Genomic DNA, 24,386 nt, shown 5'->3' with positions numbered 1-24,386 from the left:
TAAATAACAGTACAGCCCATTGAAGAGATGCATGTCTATCCCTCACAGCCTCGCTTTCATTCATATTAAAAATCAAAGATGGTGCTGCTGTGAATAAGGTCTATAGCAAAACATACAAGACACAAGGGAAAGAACTTCATATCTATCTTTATTCATATAGCAGCACATCTTACAGAAATATAACTGCAGGAGTATACAAATGTACTGATTAAAGCAAAAACAAAAAAAACATCAGATGTCATTAGTTCATGTTTCTTCATGATACTGAATGTCTTTCTTACACACATGAATGAACGGTTGAATCCCTTTAAACAGTGGTTCTGAACCAGGAGACCAGTAGGGGGTGTCAAAGGGCCAGAGAGATGGCTTATTTAAAATAAGTTATAAATGTCATTTAAATGTGGAAATAGGACATGCAATGCACCACTTGAACACCAAACCACAATTTGGAAATTTGGTCCAAGCTAACCAACTGTGGAACTGACCAATTTAAGATGAATCCCATTAACAAACTGTTGTTGGTGCACACAGTTCTTGAAAACACTGAAATCACAAAATTAAGCAGAATTATTGATTTGAATCCATCAACACTCCTAGTGTAAGGGAGGGGTTGAGAACCACTGTCCTGTTACAACTTTAAAAGCAGTGGACGTTTATCACATCAAACAAAAGCAAACAAAATTAAAAACTGTGTACAAAGAGTGCATTTAAAATGACACACAAACACACACACGCTGGTGATTGGGGTAAGCGCTCTTCAAACCTCTTTTAATTTAACATTTACTAACAAAAATTATTCATAAACCCACTGCACAAACAGACAGAAAACCTGTAATCATTGAGATCAATAACAATCTTTATAACTTGATCTTACAAATGTCAAGAGGCAATAACCACCAGTGGATGAGAATGTCGATGTTTAAAATTAAATTAAAATAAAAGTAAGTTGAGGCTGCATAGCAGTTTCATGATATAAATGTTCAGATGTATTTGAGACTACACTTACAGACTGGTTAAAAGACAATTTGACCAGACAATGTCAATTAAAAACCAAAACCAAACCGTAGTCTTTTACTTGTGGATTAAGAACTAGTAATCACTACATCTAGTATTTCATTATATACAAAGGTCCTTTAGAAGAAAGAGGAAAGGCTTGCAAAGGCACAAAGTACTTTCAATCAAAAAGCACAATATGATGGAAAGTAAAAATAGAAATCAACCTCTTAAAATGTTAGATGGATTTGTGCAGAAATATGATTTTGACTTAAGCTGGAGCATCAGTACCCAAAAAAAGAACAAGAATGGACAAATGATTACTTTAAATCAAAAGACATTGATTTTGCTGCCTTGTTTTGAGAAAATATTCTTCTGAATTGGTCCTTAGGTTAGATGTAGAGTGAATATATATGTCCTATACCATGAGGAACACACACACACACACACACACATTCTTCAAGTCCCAGTTTGCATGGAACCCAAGTTCCAGAACATTAGCCTAAATATTGAACAAAGAAACATCCAGGTCATATTTCACCCCAAAATCAAAATCGAATCTATGTTCATAACTAACTTAAAAAAAAAAACAATACTGTAACAGCAATTAAATCAGCATAAATTCAAACAGTACCAATATGTAGATTTATTGTACTTTACAATTTAAATTAATATTTTTTGGTTCATATTACATTAAGATGTGCTCCACTATCAGCTGTTTTCCTGTTTTGTTTTTTGATTTTGGGGTGGAATATGACAAAATTACTACATACTGTGTGAAATTCACCCACAACCAAAACCAGCCTCTTTTTTTAATCGTTTAGAAACTGACAATATTTTAATTTCACTTACCAAACAAATAACAATCTCCATTTTGTAACAAAACCCATCATTTTCACCGCTCTGAATATTGACATATGAAGTACAGTCCTGCAGAAGGGACAATTCACTTTTACATGTTTAAAATGTACACAGTACATTTGGAAATTCAGTCTTACAAAAATACTGTATGTACGCCTCACCTGCAGGTGAGATATTATGTTTCACTACAAAGAGAGCACGCTTTTAACAAACTGCTACCTCACAAAGGAACAGCACACGTGAAACAGCCAATCTACTATTTACAATTTGTTATGCAAATTTTACATAAAGCATTTTTTTTTTAAAGAAAAGAATTTAAAGACAAGAAAAAGTATGACGTAAAAATAACTGATGCATCAAAGCACAGGAGTTTATGAAGATTTTAAATAGAACTGCCTGACATTATGTTTGCATGAGAAAATATTGTCAATGCAAAATCTGCTTAGAATAGAGTACGTCGAAAATATGTTAAGTCTTAAAAAAGCTTTTAAAAAGACTGCATGTGTCTACGAACATGTACAATGTCAAATAAGTGTGATTTAATCAATTATTCTAAGCAATGATCTTCTCGGTAAGGGTGTGACAGGGAAACTACAATGCTCCAAAATGTAATTATAGCACAAATAATTAACAGCTCAAACCATTTAAAAACTAAACAACCCATTCGTATCAGTCATGACAAAATGTAACAGCATTCTGTCTATATTAAACCCTGTACGAGTCCCTAAACCAGCGTACACTACGCCTAGAGAAATCTTCCAGTTCGCATCGAATAAAGGATTTCTGAGCGGTATGAGCTTTCGCTTTTAAAACTCGTATGACGAGATTGTCGTGCAGTGATGTATGAAGCAATCTCTTGCGATTTTCTCTGATTTTCACTGGGCCTTGACTCTATCTGATCATAGATGGGGTTTACTGTAACTTTTGAGTGAATGCATACCAATTCCTTCTTAAACCCTCATGGACCTAACTACCATTTTAAGCTGCCCAAAAACACTCATAGCTGTGATAGTTCACATTAGCAATAAATATCCTGTCATTATTTCTCACACTCGTGTCTTTCAAAATATGCATGATCTTCATTCTTCTGTGGAACACAAAAGGAGAAATTCTGAAAACTCAGCTGTCAAACTCAGAGCATGAGCGAAAAAAAAATCTTTTAGAGGATCATTGGTAACTCTTAAATCTCATTAAAGCAAAAAAATCTTCAATTTATGTTTTGTTTTTTGAGTACCACAGATGAAAGAAGGTCATACGAGTTTGGAACGACATAATGCACCACCACAACAAACCCTCTTCCAAGCTTATGCTTATTTGAATAATCTCCAAAAACCGCATATAATTCAAAATCAAGAACATAGCTGCATCTTATATAGTACAAACAGCAACATGTCTTTCTGCTGAGCACACACACAAACACATCGTAGACCCTCTGCTGGATGATAATACAATCAGTTCACATATCTCAATGGCAATGTTGCACATTTTCACATCCCTGATAGGAATTCATGTCTACAAGTTGGACCTCTTGTTCATTTAAATAAAAGAAAAAATAAAATAAAACTAAAACAGAGGAAAAGAGTAGGAGTGATTGAGCATCTTCACTTCAAATGTCATGAGAAAACGGAGAGATTAGGTGGATGTGTCAAAAATTCAAACACAAAAAAAAATTAAACATGGCTCATAAAATAGGCTATATTCAGAAAAGAGACACTGAAGAGTAATGAAACAAACACATGTTTTTAGAAAAGCATTATGACTATCAAAACATGAAAAGCTTTGACAGCCAAGTAGACACGTATGGGTTACAAAGCTAAAAGGGAGAAACTCCCTAAAGTGCTAAATATATTTCAAATTCATTCACAATGTATTAGTATCTCAACGGCAACAGAAAGTTTTTGATTTAATATTGTACTAGGTTGGTTTCTACAAAAAAAAAAAAACAGATTAACAGTGGCAATAAATGGAGAATATTTAACTGGAAGTCAAGAACACAATACAAAGTAGCAAAGTGCCAATATACTTAATGGCTTAATGGGTCACATGATATGCTGACATGCCAAACAGTGGCCTCAATAAAGTGGACCCTTATATGTCCATCAAGAAAAGGAGCCGTGGCGAGATCCATAGCTAACATGTCCCACCAAAACAACACATTACAAGCTTTCAGAAACATAGATATAAGTGAAAGACCCCCAACTGAGACGACCCTTAGATAAGTTTAGATAATACGGACATAAGACGCAAGATGTAAAGGAACAGGACAAGCAGTGAGGACGGTGGTCTACTGAAGTGAGGTTTCTAACTACTCATCTTTAATGGTCCAAGAAATCCCTAGGAAGCGTCTTTTCCTGCTCCTGAAAACGTTCCAGAAGTTCGTCTATCTTGTCGTCAAGGTTGTTGGACTGGTCCAGTAAGGTCTGAATCTGCGCATTATTCTGAAGCTGGGTCTGATTCTGATCCGAACCAGGATGACCCATGGTGACGAGCTGATCCGACAGCGCCGGACCAGGAGAGTTTATTAGCTGTCCACACTCTAATAAAACACAGAAAGATTAGGATTTTTGAGGCAGTGAAAGGCACATTCTGCAATAAAGCCAATCTAGAAAGTTAATGCAACATCTGAAGGTCTACACATTGATTAATGAGAAAATAAATGTAGGACAGACTTGGTTTTAACCATCTGGAATTTACTGGATCATTAAATGTTGTCATTCCACAGAGGATGACTACTCCAAAACCAGTTTTCAATAGGGACTAGGTCAGGGGTGTCCAGTCCTGCTCCTAGAGGTCCACGGTCCTGCAGAGTTTAGTCCCCAACCTCAAAGCAACACAGCTTAACCAGCTAATCAAGGTCTTACTATAAAGGTCTTGCTACACAATTCCAGGTAGGTGTTGAGGCAAGTTGGAGCCAATCTCTGATTAACCGTTGCCCTCCAGGAGTAGGTTTGGACACCCCTGGAGGCCGGTTGCACCAACTGGACGTACATCCGCTCATTAGACTAAGCTTATTGTAAAATGCACTTAAAGTCCTGCGTAAACTTAATGCCTGTTGCACCATCTGGGAGTAGCGCACATCTGAGACTAAATCTTTTGCCTATTCAAAGGTAGTTGTAAAGTGAGAAGTCTTTACTTGTTTCCATGGTGAAAATAAAGATAAATAAAAACGTTGAGACAATGGCGCGTCTGGTATACAGGCTACACGATCAGCGGGCTTTCCGGCGTGAAAGTGTAGCCTAATGAGAGACAGCACCAATCCTCTAGATATATAGGGAGAGAGAGAACTTATTGAACGTTTTCGTTTCAGCAGGGTTGAATTGTTAGAGTGTATCAATGATTTATCACCGCAGTTACAACATGTAACAGACATATTTCCTAGTCCACCCTCAGCTTCATTTACTGGCGCTGTTATCTTTTGCCAGATGTCTTTGTTTTTTTTAACTGAATTGTTTTGCTTGCATACCAAAATATGCATATACTTACTGAATAGCTCAAACATTTTTCTTGTTTCACAATCTGAGTAATTAAATTTTTTTTTCCGGCTCAGCAGTTATTTTTCATCTATTCGTTGGAGTAAATTCTAATTTGTAACCATAGTAATGCGAACGGCATCTCAACTATCAGTGCGGTAGAACATGTCAGGGTGTAGGCGCATGGCTATTGGGAATCTCAAAAAAACTTCTGAAGAGGGTTTTGGACCCCTCACAACTGCATTTCTCCCTCATCTAACACACCTAATTCAACTCACCAGCTAACTTAATACAGACGGCAAGACTTAAATTAGGTGTGTCCAATGAGGGAGATGTGCAAAATGTGCAGTGATGGGGTGTCCCCAGGACAGGCAAGGACGCCTCCAAAGCATGTCCCAAAAGTACCCTGTTTTTTCTTCTCAAATTTATTATTTGCTATGACTGCAACTCTAATTGAATGTTGACTTAATTGCACTTACCACTCGGAATCTCAAAGAGAAAAAGGCCTGCTTGTCCTGGCTGTCCAGGCTGGCTGAGAGTTCCCCCAATAGCGGTCTGAAAGAGTTGGCTGGGCGGTTGCTGAGGGGTGGTTGGAGTGGAGTTCTGTAGGCCGCTCACTGCCACACCACTCTGGCCACTGAATATAGTGGCTGCTGCCGCAGTCGGAGGCAAGTCCTGAGAACTTACACCACCTTGCAGGGCTAAAATTGCTGACTGAGGCAAAAAATTGTTGACAGAAGGTTGGTCTGTAGGAGAGACAGGGGTTCCGCTGGTGGCACTGGGGACAACCTGCATAGGTTGCTGATCCTGAAAAAGTTCTGTCCGTGTTGAAGGCATACTGGCAGATGAGTCACTCACAATGGTGCTCTGGTCTTGAAAAGACATGGGCTCCGCCGAGTCTTGTTGGGCAACATTCACAACACTGGCTTGCGGAAAAATAATTGATGGATTCTGAGTTGACTGGGCTGCCGGAACAGTGGGTTGGTTTGAAGGGTTGTTCGCAGTAACGTTTCCAGAGCTGGGAACAACTTGCATGGGTTGCTGCTCCTGAAAGATATTTTCTGGGAGGCGGTCACTTCCTAGTGAAGCTTGGTTCTGGCCACTGAATAACAGAGCCTGGGGCAGATCATGGGGATTAATGGTTGTGGTACAGAACAATATGCCTGTCTGCGTTTGTTGCTGATTTGGAGATATTGTGGCAATATTTGGGAAAAGAGGGGCTTGTTGGGGTGTTGCCATCTGTTGTTGTTGGGGAGCCTGTTGCTCCATTGGGGTGGACAACTGTGTTTGTCCCTGAAAAAGTGAGACAGTCTGGGCATCTGTTCCAGAGGTCTGCATGGGTGTGAGGAAAGTTATCTGTTGCTGCTGCTGCTGCTGGTTCTGGTTATTATCCGATGGCAGTTGGTTAGGCAACACACTTTGCGTAATAAACAGGCTAGTTGAAGGACCCTGCTGTTCTGTGGGTAGATTTGTGCTTGTTAGCATTGTCATGGTACCAGGAAATAAGGCTGCTTGAACCTGTGGTGACTTTGTGGATCCAAAGAGTACTGTCTGCGAGTCTTGTGTCTCAGTCAAGGGGTTATGGCTCTGAAAGAGCGGCTGAGTCGGTGAAGGTTGAGAGGATGGCTGCTGCAGAAAGCTAGATGTCTGAATGGTCATAAGACCTCCACTCTGTTGGAAAAGTGCTGTCTGCTGCTGTAACTGCTGCTGGGGTGGGTTCTGGAGGAAGCCTTCTGAGGGCTGCGATAGAGTATTCGTCTGTGAGGAGCTCTGCTGTTCGCTGGTGAAGCTCGGTGTGCACTGCATTGGAATCTGTGTCTGCAATAGCTCTGACTGCAAATGTTGCTTTAGGTTCTCTAAAACTTCCTGATGCTGAAGAGTTTCTAAATTAATCTGATGCTGTTGCTGCTGTTGAAGATTATCAATTACTTTTTGATGCTGCAGTGTCACTATTGAACTTTGTTGCTGAATGTTCTCAAGAACTTTCTGGTGATGTTGTTGATGCTGTAGATTCTCCAAAACTTTGTGTGTTTGCTGCTGTTGCTGAATGTTGCCAAGAGCCTGTTGCTGGAGGTTTTCCAAGACCTTCTGATGTTGCTGTAAATTTTCAAGGACTGTTTGTTGATGCTGTAGATCCACAAGTGCCTTCTGTTGCTGTTGATGTAGATTCTCCAATATATTCTGCTCTTGCTGCTGCTGTTGCTGGTTGGTTAGAGATGTCTCATTTCCACCTAACCTTAAACTGTTCATGTTTTCCTGGACGTGCTGCTGAAGGCTCTCCGCAGACGGCGCTGGGCTATAAAGTACAGAGTTTAGCTGCTGTTGTGCTTGCAGCTCTCTTACTGCTCTCTCTAGCTGTGCAACTCCATCCTGGGGCAAAAGTGCCTGAACCTGTGGCTGCTGGGATGGAGGATTACGAGAGTCTATGCCCACCAATACCATTCCACTTCCATCTGCACTGTTGTCTTCTGGAGACAAAGTTTCTGGGGTTTCCCGCAAAAACTGCTGAGGGACCTGAGGGGGAACCGGCTGGAGAACCGTTGTGTCTTCTGACAAGGACACTTGGAACGATGCAGGGGAAGGAATGTCCTGCTTCTGAATGGTGGACAAGGTTTCTTGAGTTGTAAATATTTGAGCCGATGACTGTGGCGAGTCGACGGGTTGGAGAGCCACAGGGCTTGGAAAAGACTTAGTGGCAGGGGGAAGGACAGTACTTATCTCCAAGATTTGCTGGGCTGAACTAAGGGCCTCTACAGGCTGCATTACGAAAATAAGAAAATAATCTGTTAATTTTCATGCCCCAATCACAAAAACAATACTTTGCTTCTTAAACTAAAGGGTTAAAAGGTTAAAACTGGAAAATTAACTCAAAAGGGATGGGCTTTAAAAATTATAGTACCTTAAAGATGTCTGAAGTTGTTGTGTTGCAGGAGACATCCATAGGTTCTTCTCGTTTTACCATAGGTAACAATAAGACATTGTTTAGACAACTGGTCTCTGTTTGCATTGCTGTAAACAAAGTCATGAAACATTTGAGCTCAAACTTTAAAGCTGTTTGGCAGCAAAGCATGAAAATATTTTTGATAATACCACACCTTTTATCTGCTCTTCAAAGGTACAAGCCTTGACTGTGGCTGGCAGTTCTGACTTCACTGGTATTTCAACTTTCTCTGGATCAAAGAGGTAAAAATAATGAATGATGACATCATCTACTAGTGCGGAAGGGTGGGTGTGGATCCCGTATACCTCTTTTGCATACCTCTTTTACCAAAGTAACTTTGCTTGATGTACCCAAGTATACTTTACCCAACTTACCCAAGTAAGACATGCATGGCTCACCGTCCTTTGTTGGTCCTGCAAAACATTCCTTTCAAACAATCATATGGCAAACAGTATCCCTAACCCCACCCCTAAAATAAGACCCAAATGATTGGTTGTTTAAGCCCCTAACCACAGCCATTTCCAATAAAATAGGAAAGGTTCCAAATCAACAATAAGACAAGTTTTTATTGTAGAGTACTGCATGTCTGGGACTCTACAAATAAGAAAATGACACCCCTTGCTTACAGTCAACACATCCTTACAATTTTTCTAATGAACTTCTGAGCTGGATACCTGTTAAAATGATTAACATATCGTCTCTTCACCAACCTGTAAGAGGAGTGTAGGTAAAAGGCTGTAGATCATGCGTTCTCCCTGCGTTTGTCACTACGGCAATCCCAACAGGGACTGGGGCGGCCACTGTCTGGTCAAGATATGGGGGAACCTTCACCACTAGATGATTCTGGATCGAATTATGTTGACAAGATGCTTTAGACAAGATATTTTTGAAAGATAAGCATTTTTACTAGAACTAAAAACTGTAATGCCATGTCTTGCTCTTGCCTGATGGAAAAGTTCCATGTCAATTTCTGCTTCAGCTTGCCAGCCACTCTCATCTGAAAAGAACAATTAAAACAGGATTAAAACAGGAAGGAAAAAGATGTACTTGGTGCAAAACATTCCACAAACGTTGGACAGATAAAGAGTAGGTGTATGTTCATCATACTATGCAAGCTAAATTTCATGTGTCATTGAATTCTGAAAGGTGACAGTGCAACAAAAGTACGCAATGCTATCCCATCATTGCCATGTGAGGCATTATGCTAATACCCAGTATAAAGTTAATGTTTTTATGGTATAAGATGTCCATGCATGCAGTACCTGTAGAATTTTCCTGAAAAAGAACTTTGGTTCCTTTGAGAAAGTTCTTGCCGATGATAAAGACCTCCTCTCCTCCTGCGACAGAACAACTGTGAAGACTCTTCTTAAGGATTTCTGGCACTCCAGCAGGTTGAGCTGAAAATGTGACAAAGAATATAGTTACAACCACTGACAGATGTGGAAAATAAAATCCCATAATATCAAATCTCTACCCTGCTACCCTTTGAACTTACTACATAAGATAGGAGAGGAGAGAGTCTGAAGGGTTAGGACAGATCCATCAGGTCTTGGGATGTTGACTCTGAAGGCCAAACGAGCTCGAGTGCTCTTCTTTTTGGAGCCAGCAACCCCTATACGAGCTTCAACATCAGCATTCCTCAGCTTCAAGATTCCCACACAGTCCACGCTGCCAACACACATCACATTACACTTTACCAAACAAAAACACATTAACTGAAAGTGATTAGACAACAGACGGAATGATCCTTACGGTAGGGTCATAGAGCTGGTCAGCTCAAGGTTCACTTCAATAACTGTTGTCCCCTCGATATCCACTTCTTTACATGCCGTTGTGTTGCGCCCCGTCACTCTGCAGGCTTGATAAAACCCATGAGGCTTCACACGTCCAGCGTCATTAGCCACAAATACTTGGAGCACCACTGGTTCACTGACTCCCTCTAACTGATGTACCACATATAGAAACATTACCATATAAACTGTATTACTTCCATAAATGCATATTTGTCTGGATATTATAATGTTTTTTAAATTCTTACTTTGATTGTAGGGAATCCTTGCTGGGTACGGTCTTTGACGGATCCTCTACTTCCCTCTGTGAGGTATCGTGCTCTATGCTGTGTCTCTGGCTGAATCAAAATCTTCAGCTCCTTCCCTTCGCTCTTCTGTGGGTACTGAATGGAAAGAATCCCCCCTTTCTGATTGTTTGACACTTCCAGGGAGCTAAACATATAATAAAAGAAAGCAATTCAAACATCTTCTATGACGTTTTTAAAATTCATGGTGAATTTTTTTGAGGCGCAAATAGGGCTGCACGATTACTTGCAATGAAACTGCACGCGATTTGGCAAAGGCTGTGATTATTTTCTGTGCAACTTGTCAGTGCAGCGGCTGATCAGTAGTAAATGCTGCTCCATCTGAACGCCAGAGGGTGTCCCACTCACACACACACACACACACAACATATCCCTCTGAACACGAGAGGGTGTCTCTCACACAGACACACCACATATGCCCCGCCGCAGAAGTACAATAACACACATCACTCCAGGAAATCACTATGGACATCATCTTTGTAGCTGAATAAACAGAAGATTGAAACGCTTTGATTGATTAAACATGACTAATAAACACACGACTGCCTTATTCTGTGTAAGAAGCGACATCATCTCACAGAAGGATGCTCAACTGTCGTTATGAAGTGAGTTTGGAGTGAAAGCATGTTATTAAATGTTGTCTTTTCTTAGACAAGAGGTTCATAAATGCTTCTCATGTTTGGAAAGATGTTTGACGAGTGTTGCTTTTTCAAATGCACATTATAAGTGCTCAAACTCGCAGTGCTTTCAGAGTAAGCAGCGTTTACAGAGCCGATCATCAATGACAAGCTGCGCATGAAAAAATAACAGCAGCCTTTGAAATTTCATAATCGCGATAAGCCAAATCAGTTTAAGTGCGATTTCATTTAAATTGCAATTAATCCTGCAGCCCTATTCATATTGCATTTGTGGCGCAAACTTAGAAAATGTTGGGACACCAACCTCACTTTGGGTGTGACTTTGGTGTCTGAACCCAGTTGTGAAAGAACAAAGTGTGGTGCTTTCGCGCTGTCTGCATCAAACACATCCATGCCGGCTTCCTCGCGGGCCGCGGGTTTCGGCCCCGGCCGCTGCCGAGGAGTTCGCTTTCGAGATTTTCTGGGCACTTCAGTGTTGTCGTTGTACGAACTGCTGCTGCCCATGCTAAAGTTGGACACCGAGTCGTCCATCCACATGCTGCCGCTCTGCTCCGAGTCCGGGTTGGGGGGCAGATCATCCTGGCAGGACATCCGGCTGTCGTCGAGCAGATCCTCGGGAGGCGGGGAGATGCTCAGGACGGTCCGGCGCTTCGAGGGGGTCGCCTGGCTCTCGCCCGCAGCTGAACCGGGCTCCACACCCACTCTCTCGGGCACCACCTCGGGGGCGGGCCCGAGCCTGGACGCCTGCTCCTGGGCTGAGGTAGCAGAGAGCATGCTGGGACAGGAAGGAAGGGTGCTGAGTCCTCCAGGGGAGGAGGCAGCGGTGCAAGTGGCAGCAGCATCTGTAGTGTGCACAATGCAGAACGGTTAAAAACCGGTCCCTTTAAATCTGGCTAGCAGTCCCGATCAAGCAGTGAAACTCGACATGGTATCTGGTCAATGCCCTTTATCTGTTTTGAATGTCTTGGTATTAAATTGCTAATTAAAGTAAGCCTAATTATTATTAGCATTGTCCAATACCTTATTTTTTTCATGTTATTTTGTATGATGGCCCAATAACTGAATACTACCATAAAAAAGCAAAAAATAAACATGCATAAGGGGTATACAGAGCATTTGTTGACACTTCTGCATAACCCAGTGCTGATCTATTCAAGCCTTTCACAGACAAATTCTAATGGCCAATGATAACTGAGAGGAATGCATGCCGATTAGGCGAACTGGTACTGGTTGATGATAACCCAGAGCTGATCTATTTAAAACAGCCTCTCATAGACACATAATATTGGACAATGAAAATTCTGAGGTGTTGACTAATGCATGCCAATTGGACAATTTGGTTGGGACTGAGCGTAGCCATGGAGACAGAATAAACAAGCTTCTGACCTACGAAGCAGAGAACTGCAGACCATTTTATATGCAGACTCTCCCTGATTCAGAGGGAACTCCCTGGAATAAAAATGACAAATGACAGCGAATAAACAATAAGTGCTGGTCATCCAATGTAAATATCTGCAAATTTTGGTCAGAATCAAGAGCAAAAAAAACATCATTTTCATAAAAACATCTGTTTTTATAAATGACTAATTTATTGGGCCAGTTTTGGTACAGAATTTGTTTTTTTAAATCATTTTCTCACTGTCCTAGTTTGGTGCTGGATTTGGTGGACCACAAATTTATTGATGCATAAACTGATATTTGTCTGGGCTGCTTTGCTTAAAGATCCCTCAGCTTTCTGTCAAAACAGGAGGTAGTGTAACATTAACCTGGCTACTTAATTGCAAACATATTTGCATTCAGAGTTTTGCCTTTTAATTAGAACTGGGCAATATATTTGGTATTATTTTGTTGATGAAGCAAAGTTGTGAATATCAAAATGATTTTAAACACATAACTGATTAATTTCTGCAAATTTATTAAATTAACCAAAAATATTTGTTTACATCATCAATCTAGAAGGTTAACAGACATCTTTGAGTGGCATTGGATTTTTCATGTGCCAAATGATTTAAAGGGGACCTATTATTATTATGTCCCTTTTCCAGAAGTGGGCGGAGCCTTTACAGCTCATGCTTCAGATAGTCGGGTAGCAACAAAACAGACGAAACACATTAGGTTTTTCCGCAGAACGTGTTTTTCCATTCCAGTGCGCTGCTTTTTCATAATTTTCTATGTAAACACGCCAGACGATCTATATCACTATCTGCCGATGTTATGTTATGTTATATCACTATCTCCACTATGTTAGTTTTGAATGTTATCATTATCAGCCAAGTATGAAAATTTTGCAGATAAATAATGTATTATTTCCTTCAGCTGACACACTTCAGATGTGCACTGTTCACCATGATGATTTTGAACTGCTTGAAATTGGATTGGAATCACTTCAAAAAAGGAAAATCCAGTTGTACATCATGTGCAGTGCAAGTCTGTCATATAGTACATAAAACCATAACGAGAACATCATAATTGTGTGTTTGGGACATGGCTTTTAATGGTGAGACTTTTGTAATCAGGCTTTCCAAATTTGGATTTAGATTTATCAGCCAATATATCGATTGTCGGCCTTCGAATATAAAGAATTATCAGTTATCGGCCAATTTTCAGTTATCCCTATTTCATACGTCAGCAAAGAGAAGTGAGAATATCACAGGAAGAACAAGTCATGACATTTAGATTAAAGATTACGAAGTCGATCAATTTTCATTAAAAAAGCACAGATGAGTGAATCATTAAACAATAAAACAATCAATTTTGATTTCATCCAGACTATTAAATACTGTATTATGCATTATGCTGTTAATATGTATTGTTATATTGGTGCATCAAATTATTTTTATGTTGGTGCATTACATTTTTTTAATTTACTTGACAACAATGGCTGTTGAAAAAACTTAAAAGATTTTTCGAGTGCAAATGCATACATTCATAAGACTGTAAATATATGAATATAGTCATATTAAACATTGGGTTTTGTTATGCTATATTGCCCAGCCCTACTCTCATTACAAGCCATTTTATCATTAGTTGAAAGAAGCAAAGGCCTTCCCAAAAAGAAGCGAAAAGATTAAGAGAAAAGCCTCAAATTAGGCCTAATGCCAAAATATTTGTAGACTAAGATCAAAAATGGCTTCTAATGAAATTATTTTTGGTGTCATCTAATGCGCTATGGACCGCTGCCAGCCAGTGAGTGCTGTTCATATTTCAGTGACTGGCTCTAAACCATAACAGGCCGAGACTCCAGAACATGGCCTGGGGAAAATCAGGAAATCACTCAACCTCAATAACAGGAAGCTCTTTTTAACAGGTTTAATGGGACAGGTCAAGTAAAACACTCGAAACGAGTTAGTCTGCAAAATCTGAAATGACCAAAAGGAAAGAGAAAAAAAACATGTAAAAGAAAAAGAAAGAAAAAACTAAAAAGGTCTGGATGTTCAGATGGGTTTTAATAGAGTGTGACATCAAGTGAAATGGAAAGCACGGGTCAGAAGCACTAGAAAGAAATGTGCACAAAAAAAAAAAAAAAAAAAAAAAAAAAAAAGATAACACCACATCACCAAGAGAGATAATTATAGTAAAGATCCAGACACACAGTAATCAGAGGAAGCTTAGCTTTACAGGCACACACACACACAGAGAGAGAGAGAGACTGAACAGAGGCGAGTGGAGCGGATGAGAGTGTGTGTAGCGTGAGCATAGAGTGTGTGTACCTGAGGCCAGGGCCGCAGCAGGAGGAGGGCCCGCCTCTCCACCGCTCTTCTGGCTCATGGGGAACCGGCTGTCCTGCTGAACGGCCGAGGGCAACTGCAGCTCTTTGGGGAGCAGGTCATACACTGACTCTGGAACAGACAGGCCGGTGTAGATTAGGGCGGACACATAAACATTACAATTTAGAAAATTCTCAGAATTAAAAATAAAAAACAACTGCACATGCGAATGCAAAAACCGTGCATTCAAATTTTTGGAGTGTCAAGATTGTTCATTTGAAAGGCTTCCTGCTGAAGAAAACCCTCTCAGTTGGTGGCATAACTCGTGCAACGACACACTTGACCAAACCTGCACATCGGTCAGAGCGGAGTGTGTGTTCATCAGCTGGAAACATCGTCAACAGAAAGCTGAGCGTCTGGTGTTTTTGATAAACAATATGTAGATGTAGTGAGTAGAAGTGGAGAGTTTCTGAATGGCAGTTTGCTATTGTGTGTTCATGTAGTTCATTACACTTTGTGTTGAAGCGTGTTTTATCCAGTTACTGATGCAATTACACAGTTTTTAATTCAATATCTAATTTTTCTTGCATGCACATTTGCACTATTGTTTCAAAAGTTAATGCACTTTAAAAAGTGAATGTCATTTCATTTCAATAAAAGATGCTTGATTTGGTTTGTTTCCTTGTTGCGCTCGATTGCGCCCTCTTGTGGGCACAGGAGGCAATACAGTATTTTTCTCCTCTAACATTAAGAATTGCCTTTAGAATTCAAATATAATTCAAATTTTGCTAATATTTAATAATGAAATTCAATTTAGCTTTTCAGCCATTTTATAGCTTTTCAAGAACAATACAATATTGAGCAATAATGAATAATCTTGCAGCATACAGTGCTTCTGATTTTGAACAGCACTGACAATGTTATTGTTTATTAATGGGTTCCAATCTGTTTCACAAAATCACAAGTGTTGACACTTGGCAGGTTTGGTTGGATTAAAACTACCTCTGGTGCAGTTCGACTGAAATATGAGCGCAACATGGACCAAAGATATCTAAAATGACGTGATGTCATAAGATGTGGCCATAAAAAGCCCAAAAAAATGGATATGGAAAACAATCGTTCATACCCTCTGAATAAATGGTGAGAAGTTTTACCTCAGGTATCTAGCGCTCGTTTACACAACATTGTCTTGCTTCCTTTAAAGTTGCGGTGAAAAAGACTAGGTGTTGTTTTTATTCCACTATAATAACTAGGTCAGTTAAACTAACTTCACTCGAAGAATAGCATGCTGAGGACATCTGCTGGTTAAAGCCGAGTAAATGCAACAAAAACAGCAGAAACCTGTTAAATGCTATTTTTTTACAGTCTATGGTTCAATGATGTTGTACACACTTTGAAACCGCAGCACGCGAGCTTAAAATAAACAGGCCGTTATCGTTCGTTGGTGTGGACGCAAATAAAGTTATCGTTATAGTTAACGTTCTTGGTGTGAATGGCCCTTAAATGTATCATTTCGTGACCAAAAGAACCAAGTGAATCAAACTACAAATGTGAAAACACCCTAAATCAAGGTAAGGTATAATAAATGTGCATGACAAGACAACTGCACCAAAAATATTGGTGTGTGTGTGCCTACTAAATTACAGTCTGAAACATGTAGGCGAGTTTATAAGCAGTAAACAAGTCATGTTCATTTATCACATGCCTACTACTGTCATGGACATTTACAAAGATCCCCAAAAAAGTGTGTAAATATATTACAATAAAAATAAAATGCAGAATAGACACTTTGTGCAATACATGACATAATCCAATAATGATATTGATGTGTACTGAATCATAATAACATATGCATGACGTCATTTACTATAATGCCATCTGTAATTAATAAGGATTTGCTTTGGGTGACAATAGGAGTCAGTATAGAGCAGTGTAAAATAGACTACTTAAAAATAAAAAAACGGACACGCGAGCTCCACATTTTTGCGATGGAGAAAACGCGGACAGAATTGCGGAATCCAGTCATAAAAACAGAACTTACTGTACAACCGCAACGCGGAATTTCACGGAATTTGTAAATGTTTTAAAGAATAAATAAAAAGTTCAGTACACTCGAAATCAAACCGCGATATAGACTAGTGTGTGTGAATATTAAACCGCAAAAAGACTATTTAAATACGAATCCTGCTTGTTCTGTGTGAATGATTGGTGCAGACGACGCGCAGTTTCATTTACCTCACACTCACACTGAGGCTCACGCTGCTTTTTTTACCTACATGACACACAATAATACATGAACTTCATCTCCAGACTCTAGACCCATTCTGAAAGTCACTTCGTGAGCATTTAACCACTTCATTTGAGAAAAACTCTTGTCATGTCAAACCAAGCGTGCCGCACAAGTGCTGGAAAAAGTGAAGCCAAAGCGTCTCGATCGCCCCCCGGTGGCTGGTCCCAGAATAGCTCATAAACCCAGTGTCTCGATCACCCCCCGGTGGCTGGTCCCAGTATAGGTCATAAACCCAGTGTCTCGATCACCCCCCGGTGGCTGGTCCCAGTGTAGCTCATAAACCCAGTGTCTCAATCACCCCCCGGTGGCTGGTCCCAGAATAGCTCATAAACCCAGTGTCTCGATCGCCCCCCGGTGGCTGGTCCCAGAATAGCTCATAAACCCAGTGTCTCGATCGCCCCCCGGTTGCTGGTCCCAGTATAGCTCATAAACCCAGTGTCTCGATCGCCCCCCGGTTGCTGGTCCCAGTATAGGTCATAAACCCAGTGTCTCGATCACCCCCCGGTGGCTGGTCCCAGTGTAGCTCATAAACCCAGTGTCTCGATCGCCCCCCGGTGGCTGGTCCCAGAATAGCTCCGAAACCCAGTGTCTTGATCACCCCCCGGTGGCTGGTCCCAGTGTAGCTCATAAACCCAGTGTCTCGATCGCCCCCCGGTGGCTGGTCCCAGAATAGCTCATAAACCCAGTGTCTCGATCGCCCCCCGGTTGCTGGTCCCAGTATAGCTCATAAACCCAGTGTCTCGATCACCCCCCGGTGGCTGGTCCCAGTGTAGCTCACAAACCCAGTGTCTCGATTGCCCCCCGGTGGCTGGTCCCAGAATAGCTCATAAACCCAGTGTCTCGATCGCCCCCCGGTTGCTGGTCCCAGTATAGCTCATAAACCCAGTGTCTCGATCACCCCCCGGTGGCTGGTCCCAGTGTAGCTCATAAACCCAGTGTCTCAATCACCCCCCGGTGGCTGGTCCCAGAATATCTCATAAACCCAGTGTCTCGATCACCCCCCGGTGGCTGGTCCCAGTATAGCTCATAAACCCAGTGTCTCGATCACCCCCCGGTGGCTGGTCCCAGAATAGCTCATAAACCCAGTGTCTCGATCGCCCCCCGGTGGCTGGTCCCAGTGTAGCTCATAAACCCAGTGTCTCGATCGCCCCCCGGTGGCTGGTCCCAGTGTAGCTCATAAACCCAGTGTCTCGATCACCCCCCGGTGGCTGGTCCCAGAATAGCTCATAAACCCAGTGTCTCGATCACCCCCCGATGGCTGGTCCCAGTATAGGTCATAAACCCAGTGTCTCGATCACCCCCCGGTGGCTGGTCCCAGTGTAGCTAATAAACCCAGTGTCTCGATCGCCCCCCGGTGGCTGGTCCCAGTATAGCTCATAAACCCAGTGTCTCGATCGCCCCCCGGTGGCTGGTCCCAGTGTAGCTCATAAACCCAGTGTCTCGATCGCCCCCCGGTGGCTGGTCCCAGTGTAGCTCATAAACCCCGTGTCTCGATCGCCCCCCGGTGGCTGGTCCCAGTATAGCTCATAAACCCAGTGTCTCGATCGCCCCCCGGTGGCTGGTCCCAGTATAGCTCATAAACCCAGTATCTCGATCGCCCCCCGGTGGCTGGTCCCAGAATAGCTCATAAACCCAGTGTCTCGATCGCCCCCCGGTGGCTGGTCCCAGTATAGCTCATAAACCCAGTGTCTCGATCGCCCCCCGGTGGCTGGTCCCAGAATAGCTCATAAACCCAGTGTCTCGATCGCCCCCCGGTGGCTGGTCCCACTATAGCTCATAAACCTTTTATGTCTTCATTTGATACCAGAAAAAACACAACACCAAATTTATGTGAAAAGAAAAACATTTTGTATAATTCTAATTCTAATAATAATTATATAAGTTTCATGATTTCAATTAATTAGACTTGCTCTTTGATTACTAAAAATTTTACACCACATATCTGTAACCCGCCCACAACACTAGTAGTTTGGGGGGGGGTCTATGAAAAAAATCCTAGGGGAAACACGGTAGAGTCCAAGAGCACTGCCATATTAGCCAGCCAAATGTCTACATTTCACTAAAATATTGTCAGCAATTACAAACAGAAATTTGCCTCATCTCATACGCTTCATAATAAGGAAAGTGGAGCGCTCAACTATATATAGTTGTATGATATGGTATTAGCGCTGGGCTCGGCCTCTCTGATGAGCCGCAGATGTTTAATAAGCGAGGAGGTGTTCATGATTCCCAGAGCTCATCGAGGGACACTTGGTCCCCGGGTGCCCTTGTGTCTCGATCATCATGATTACAGCACTGCTGCTGATAGGGAAGCACTGAAGCGGCTTGACCAGCAGATTCGCTCACATTACCTGGAAACACTTGCCAAACATAACAGAGTTAGTTCCCATAACAAAACAATACTTTGCTTTTACTGCCAAAGATTATTTCTGTTTGAGTGCACTGCACTCTGACCATCTATGAAGGATTTTTCTTTCTTAAGCACTTCATAAAATAAAATATATGTTTATATGCTTCATGGGGTACAAATTGGTGTCCCATTATATTAAAGTCCCCCTGTGGTAAAAATTTAGTTTTTTAATGTTATTTATACATCTATGTGGTGTTTTTAATACGCTTTAAGACAAACCATGTGTAAATTCATAAGTCGACAGCATTGCTCAGTATTTTCTCCTTAAAACTGCAGTGAACCAAAGACAGTCTCAAAAACACGCTTTGAAATCGCTGGTGTTTCTGACGTCACAAACTACCTTGTAACCAATCAGATCAACGTGTGATCGTCAACGAGTGGATCTCTGAGTGAGTGAGTGGAGGCGGGGCTCATTTGCATATTCATAGAACCACACATACTAAATGAGGCAAGGGTGTCGAGTTACACGACTTCGTCGTCTTAGCGGCCCCTAATTTAAAAACAAACTATCATTTAGACGGAAGTGAATCAATCAAAACTAACTTTAGCTGGAAAAAACATTTTTCAAGAGCCACTATAAAACCAAACCAATCTCTGTTACCTTAAATTATATGTTTATCTCTGTAAAGCTGCTTTGAAACAATCTACATTGTTAAAAGCGCTATATAAATGAGGATGACTTGACTTGACTTGACTACAGGGGGACTTTAAGGAAAATCGTAGGATAATTTCCACTATTAAAAATAAATAAAATAATAAAGTAAAACAATTTGATAAATAAAATAATCTAAATTTAAGTTATTAACTGAATCCACATTTTGTTCCAAAGCAGATAGCTCCTGAAGTGTTAAATCTGCAATCCCGTTACCGTTACTTGTTCTGTCATATTACTTTATTTAATGATTATACGTTCCTATGTTGTTAGAAACCATAAAAAGTCAAGGTTTTAAAATGCGTTTAAAAAGTGTTCATTGTTTGCTGTGATGTAAAGTTTTAAATAAATAAAAATATAGAAATAGAAAAATTGATAGTCACATTGATAGCTATATAAATTCACAGATATAATTAAGCAAAAATAACCAAAAATAAAGGCTGTGAAAAATGGCCTAGGTGGAAGAACAATATTTTCTGAGCGGTTTTAAGAGTTTAAGTACTGTATTAAGCGTGCCGTTGCATGACTATGGCAGCACAATCCGGATCAGCATAGCATTCTGGCACAGAGAAACACCGTGGAGGAGCGCAGAGATGGAAACGGGACCCTGAATCAACACTCCCCTACAGTAAACAAAAGCCCTGGTGCCTGTAGTGAAGCTAAACACCACATGTCCTGCATTCCTGCTATTTTAACACTTCGCATCCCTGGACGACAAAGAGATAATGGGATCGTCCGATTCTCCTCGGCCAAGGCAACGTTTTATATTGCAGGGATTTAATCTGTTCAAAAGAATCCGAAAGGACAGAAAAACTGCTCCTGAAGCTGGAAAGGAGGCCTAAGTGTCACAATAATTACACACTTCATGTGTGAACGCTGGCTTTGTGAAACCTCCACTAAACGCAGGTGGCACCACATCATGAAAACAATCATCTACAAAGCACTTCCTAGTAGGAACTATTAAACACGTCTGACACTACAAAGTTGGGTCGAGTGAATCGAACACAAAAGGCCATGTGACCCAGGTCAAACAGCTTGAGACCTATCAATATAGCTTTAGTCATGTTCTGAAGAAAAGTGTGTGCGGTTCGCTCATGCAAAACTGGCCCTCATGAAACGGAGACGTTGTGGGTGGTTTCCAGGGTACTGCGATGCAATTCAGCTAAATTTAATTGAAATTAAAATCCATTTTTCACCATATCTTGAAATTTCCCACTCTGACTGGAGGGCCGGATGTATATTAAAAGATATGATTCATTTATAATGTTAAAATCACATTATAAGGATTGATATGATTGAAGAACCAATGCAAATGCAGCTGTTAATGAAAGGAATTGCATTGATTCGTAATTGCAAAGATGATTCTAGAAACTATCCGTTACTCCTGTTCCAGAAGTGCTCAAATGAGACACGGATTAAGATATTATTGTGTCGATTGAAAAGTGATGATTGAGCTGATCGTTTTAAAAATCTTTTCAGTCCCTTTCTCCTGATAAACTGCATTTAACTACATTTAAAATGTTTAATCTGAATTAAAAAAAAATGTAATCGGGTTGAGTGAATGATTCAATGACTCACTCATAAATACTTCACTTGTTTCATTACTGGATGAATCAGCATTTTTAAACAAATCTCTTGAATGAATGATTCAATGATTCAAAAACATCTTTTATCAGTCTCTTGTCGCCGCCTACTGGTGTAATCATGTCATTGACACAATATTCATTTAAAGCATGAAGTTCCTTTCAAAAGATGATTTACTCTATTTCGATCGCTACCGTAGACATTAGTGTCTATCTATATCCAAATTATACACTTTTATCCCAGTTCTTTTAGGATAATCTGACCTATTGTAGGATAATGGTTAAAAAGACTGTTTGTGACGCGGTTTCATAATATTCAGATCTGAATCGATTGAATCATTAAAGGTCTATGAGAATAACTAAGTCCAAACCACAGCTACAATGCTAACGACACAGAGGAAAGATATTGGTCCTTTCTAGCTGATGAATTATTAAAGAAAAAACATTGACAGCAAACCAGAATCCACAACTTTAAAGAGCTTAAAACATTGTAGATTAATTGTTAAATCTAAAACATTTCATTTATATTCATATCTGCATCATTATCAGCACATAAACCCCAAAAAGGGATGTTATCCACTTCCCATTGGCTCACCACAGGATAAATATACCTGTACTGGTCATCAACATTACAAATGACTGGCTTATTGTATAAGACTCTAACTTTCCATATCATATCAACATATGAACATCATATGCTCAAGTCAGGTCTGTCATGCACTTACCTTCTCATGAGACAAACACTGCCAGCTATATTCAGCAACATGTTAGCTGTCAAGCTCAAGTCTTGCTGTTGGCAGATGAAATATTAATTATGATAGGCGTGGATCAGCAGCATCATCCATCATGGCACTAGTCCAACTTTAAAAGAACTTCAAAGTCAGTGTATATAAAACACCACAACAATAGTGTGTGTTCGACAACAAACCTTGGTTGTCTCGGAGCCACGAGTCACTTATAATGTGTGTAAAGGTAAACAAACACACACCCACTCTCTCTCTCTCACACACACACGCACGCAAATACACACACGCATTTATATACAGACTCACACACACGCATACATAGACTCACATTTACACTCAAACATATAAACACATTTATAAATACACACAGCTAGCGCTTGCCCTCCTCTCGTGCTAAGTAACGTTAGCCATTCTTCATATTTATGCACAACTAAACGCCTCCGTGAAGACGCATGAAACCTAAATGAATGAAGAAAGGAAGTAGTATCTTAAAAATACATTCTTACCTTTGGAATAGAGTGATTTAGGAGAACTGGGGTCGATATCGGCGCTCAGGAGAGATATAAAATCAGAGGGCATGCTAGCATGCTAAAGCCTCATGAGATCAGAGGAAACGACCCTATCACTCTCGGCTTAAAGAGCAATGCATATAGAAAGAGAGATGCTTTCAATCATAAAATCCTTATAAAGGGTTTACAGCACATGTATAATAGTGAAATTCACACTCAGGAACATTTTAATGTGTTTTTTTCTCCATCTGATTAGCTAGCCAGCCATTAGAGCCATTCACCTTTTTCAGCGACTCCTCCCCCCTTTCTGCGCATGCGCACGATTCCCGACTGTATCTGACAGAATATTATTATTTTATTTTATTTTTATTTTTTATTGCAGAATGTACAGAACAAGACAGGGAACAAACAACACTGTAAGACACTTCAATTTAGGTAAATACAGAGTTTGGATTTGAAGAAGAAGAAAAAAAAGAAAAAAAAGGGGGAAGGAGCAAGGGTAAAGACAAGCACATAGCCGGTATACATGAAATGAATGAAAATACTAAAAAAGTAAATATTTTGATAAAGAGAGACATAAAGTTTCAGACTTTCTATTACTTTTTTTTGAAGTATTTGAAGCTCTGAAACATTTGAGTAAAATCGCATAGAAATATATTAAAGGAAGGCTTACATTTTTTCCATTTACAAGTATGGATATGATATTTACCCATCAATAAAACAAAATTTACAACATCAATGAAGGGTAAGTTTAAATCACACTTAAAAAAGAGCACATCTTGTAGGGCTATAGGAGGAATTGTCTCCATTTTTACTGACAGCCAGCTATGTATATCAAACCAAAATTTTGAAGTAATCTGACAATAAAAGAATAGGTGATCGAGTGTTTCAGGACCAGAAGAACAAAAGCCACAAGGTTCCACCTCGAAATGAAATCGTTTCTGCATAAAATCATTTACTGGGTAAACCTTAAACATAATTTTGTAATGAGTCTCCTTGACCTTCGGACTAACTGGGTATGCCATATAGCAGGTAAAAGCTTTATCCTTCACTGAGGTTTCAACATCTCCCAAAAAATAGCACTGATAATCACCAGTGATAATACGTTTGAGTTCTTTGTAAATAAGTTTGTTATTACACTTTCTGTCTAAGAGGTCTACATTACATATTTTTAAAGAGGGAAGGGTATACAGGTCGAGATAAAGGATCAAAAAAACTACTTTGGATTATTCTTAGCAATCCAATGTGTATTGCATACCTTATCATAACCTTTAATTGTAATTCTAACTCTATATTTATTAATGAAATCATAATGAGACAAGAAATATCCATTATCATCTAATAAATCATGAATAAAAATAATGCCTTTACTATACCAATCAGTTTTAAACAGAGATTTCCTATTAATAACTATAGCCCTATTGTTCCATAGAGTGGAGAAATTATGGGTAAATATCATTTTCCAAAAAAGCAATACTTGTTTATGAAAAT

At 40.2% G+C, this 24,386-nt stretch overlaps 1 protein-coding gene and 1 long non-coding RNA gene across 2 annotated transcripts in view; one reads left to right on the top strand and one right to left on the bottom strand.

The window, feature by feature from the left end:
- Positions 1–24,386, top strand: part of LOC143731909 (uncharacterized) — a 233,212-nt gene that overhangs the window by 89,775 nt on the left and 119,051 nt on the right. The gene's annotated exons all lie outside the window — the stretch shown is intronic.
- On the bottom strand, positions 132–23,203 carry nfat5a (nuclear factor of activated T cells 5a). Its single transcript, XM_077222524.1, has 14 exons — positions 23,177–23,203; positions 22,893–23,018; positions 14,709–14,837; positions 11,303–11,840; positions 10,304–10,487; positions 10,018–10,208; positions 9,761–9,933; positions 9,528–9,662; positions 9,210–9,262; positions 8,976–9,108; positions 8,420–8,494; positions 8,224–8,333; positions 5,804–8,081; positions 132–4,390 (listed from the first exon to the last, which is right to left on the bottom strand). The coding sequence occupies exons 2-14, from the start codon at positions 22,963–22,965 to the stop codon at positions 4,170–4,172; spliced, it is 4,293 nt and encodes a 1,430-aa protein (XP_077078639.1). The 5' UTR covers positions 22,966–23,018; positions 23,177–23,203; the 3' UTR covers positions 132–4,169.

Source organism: Siphateles boraxobius, unplaced genomic scaffold (genome assembly GCF_051911475.1).
Source record: "Siphateles boraxobius isolate OS27281-9 unplaced genomic scaffold, OSU_SipBor_1 88, whole genome shotgun sequence".
Classification (NCBI taxonomy): Eukaryota; Metazoa; Chordata; class Actinopteri; order Cypriniformes; family Leuciscidae; genus Siphateles; species Siphateles boraxobius.
Note: the sequence above shows the minus strand (reverse complement) of the source record. Positions and strands in the feature narration are given on the sequence as shown.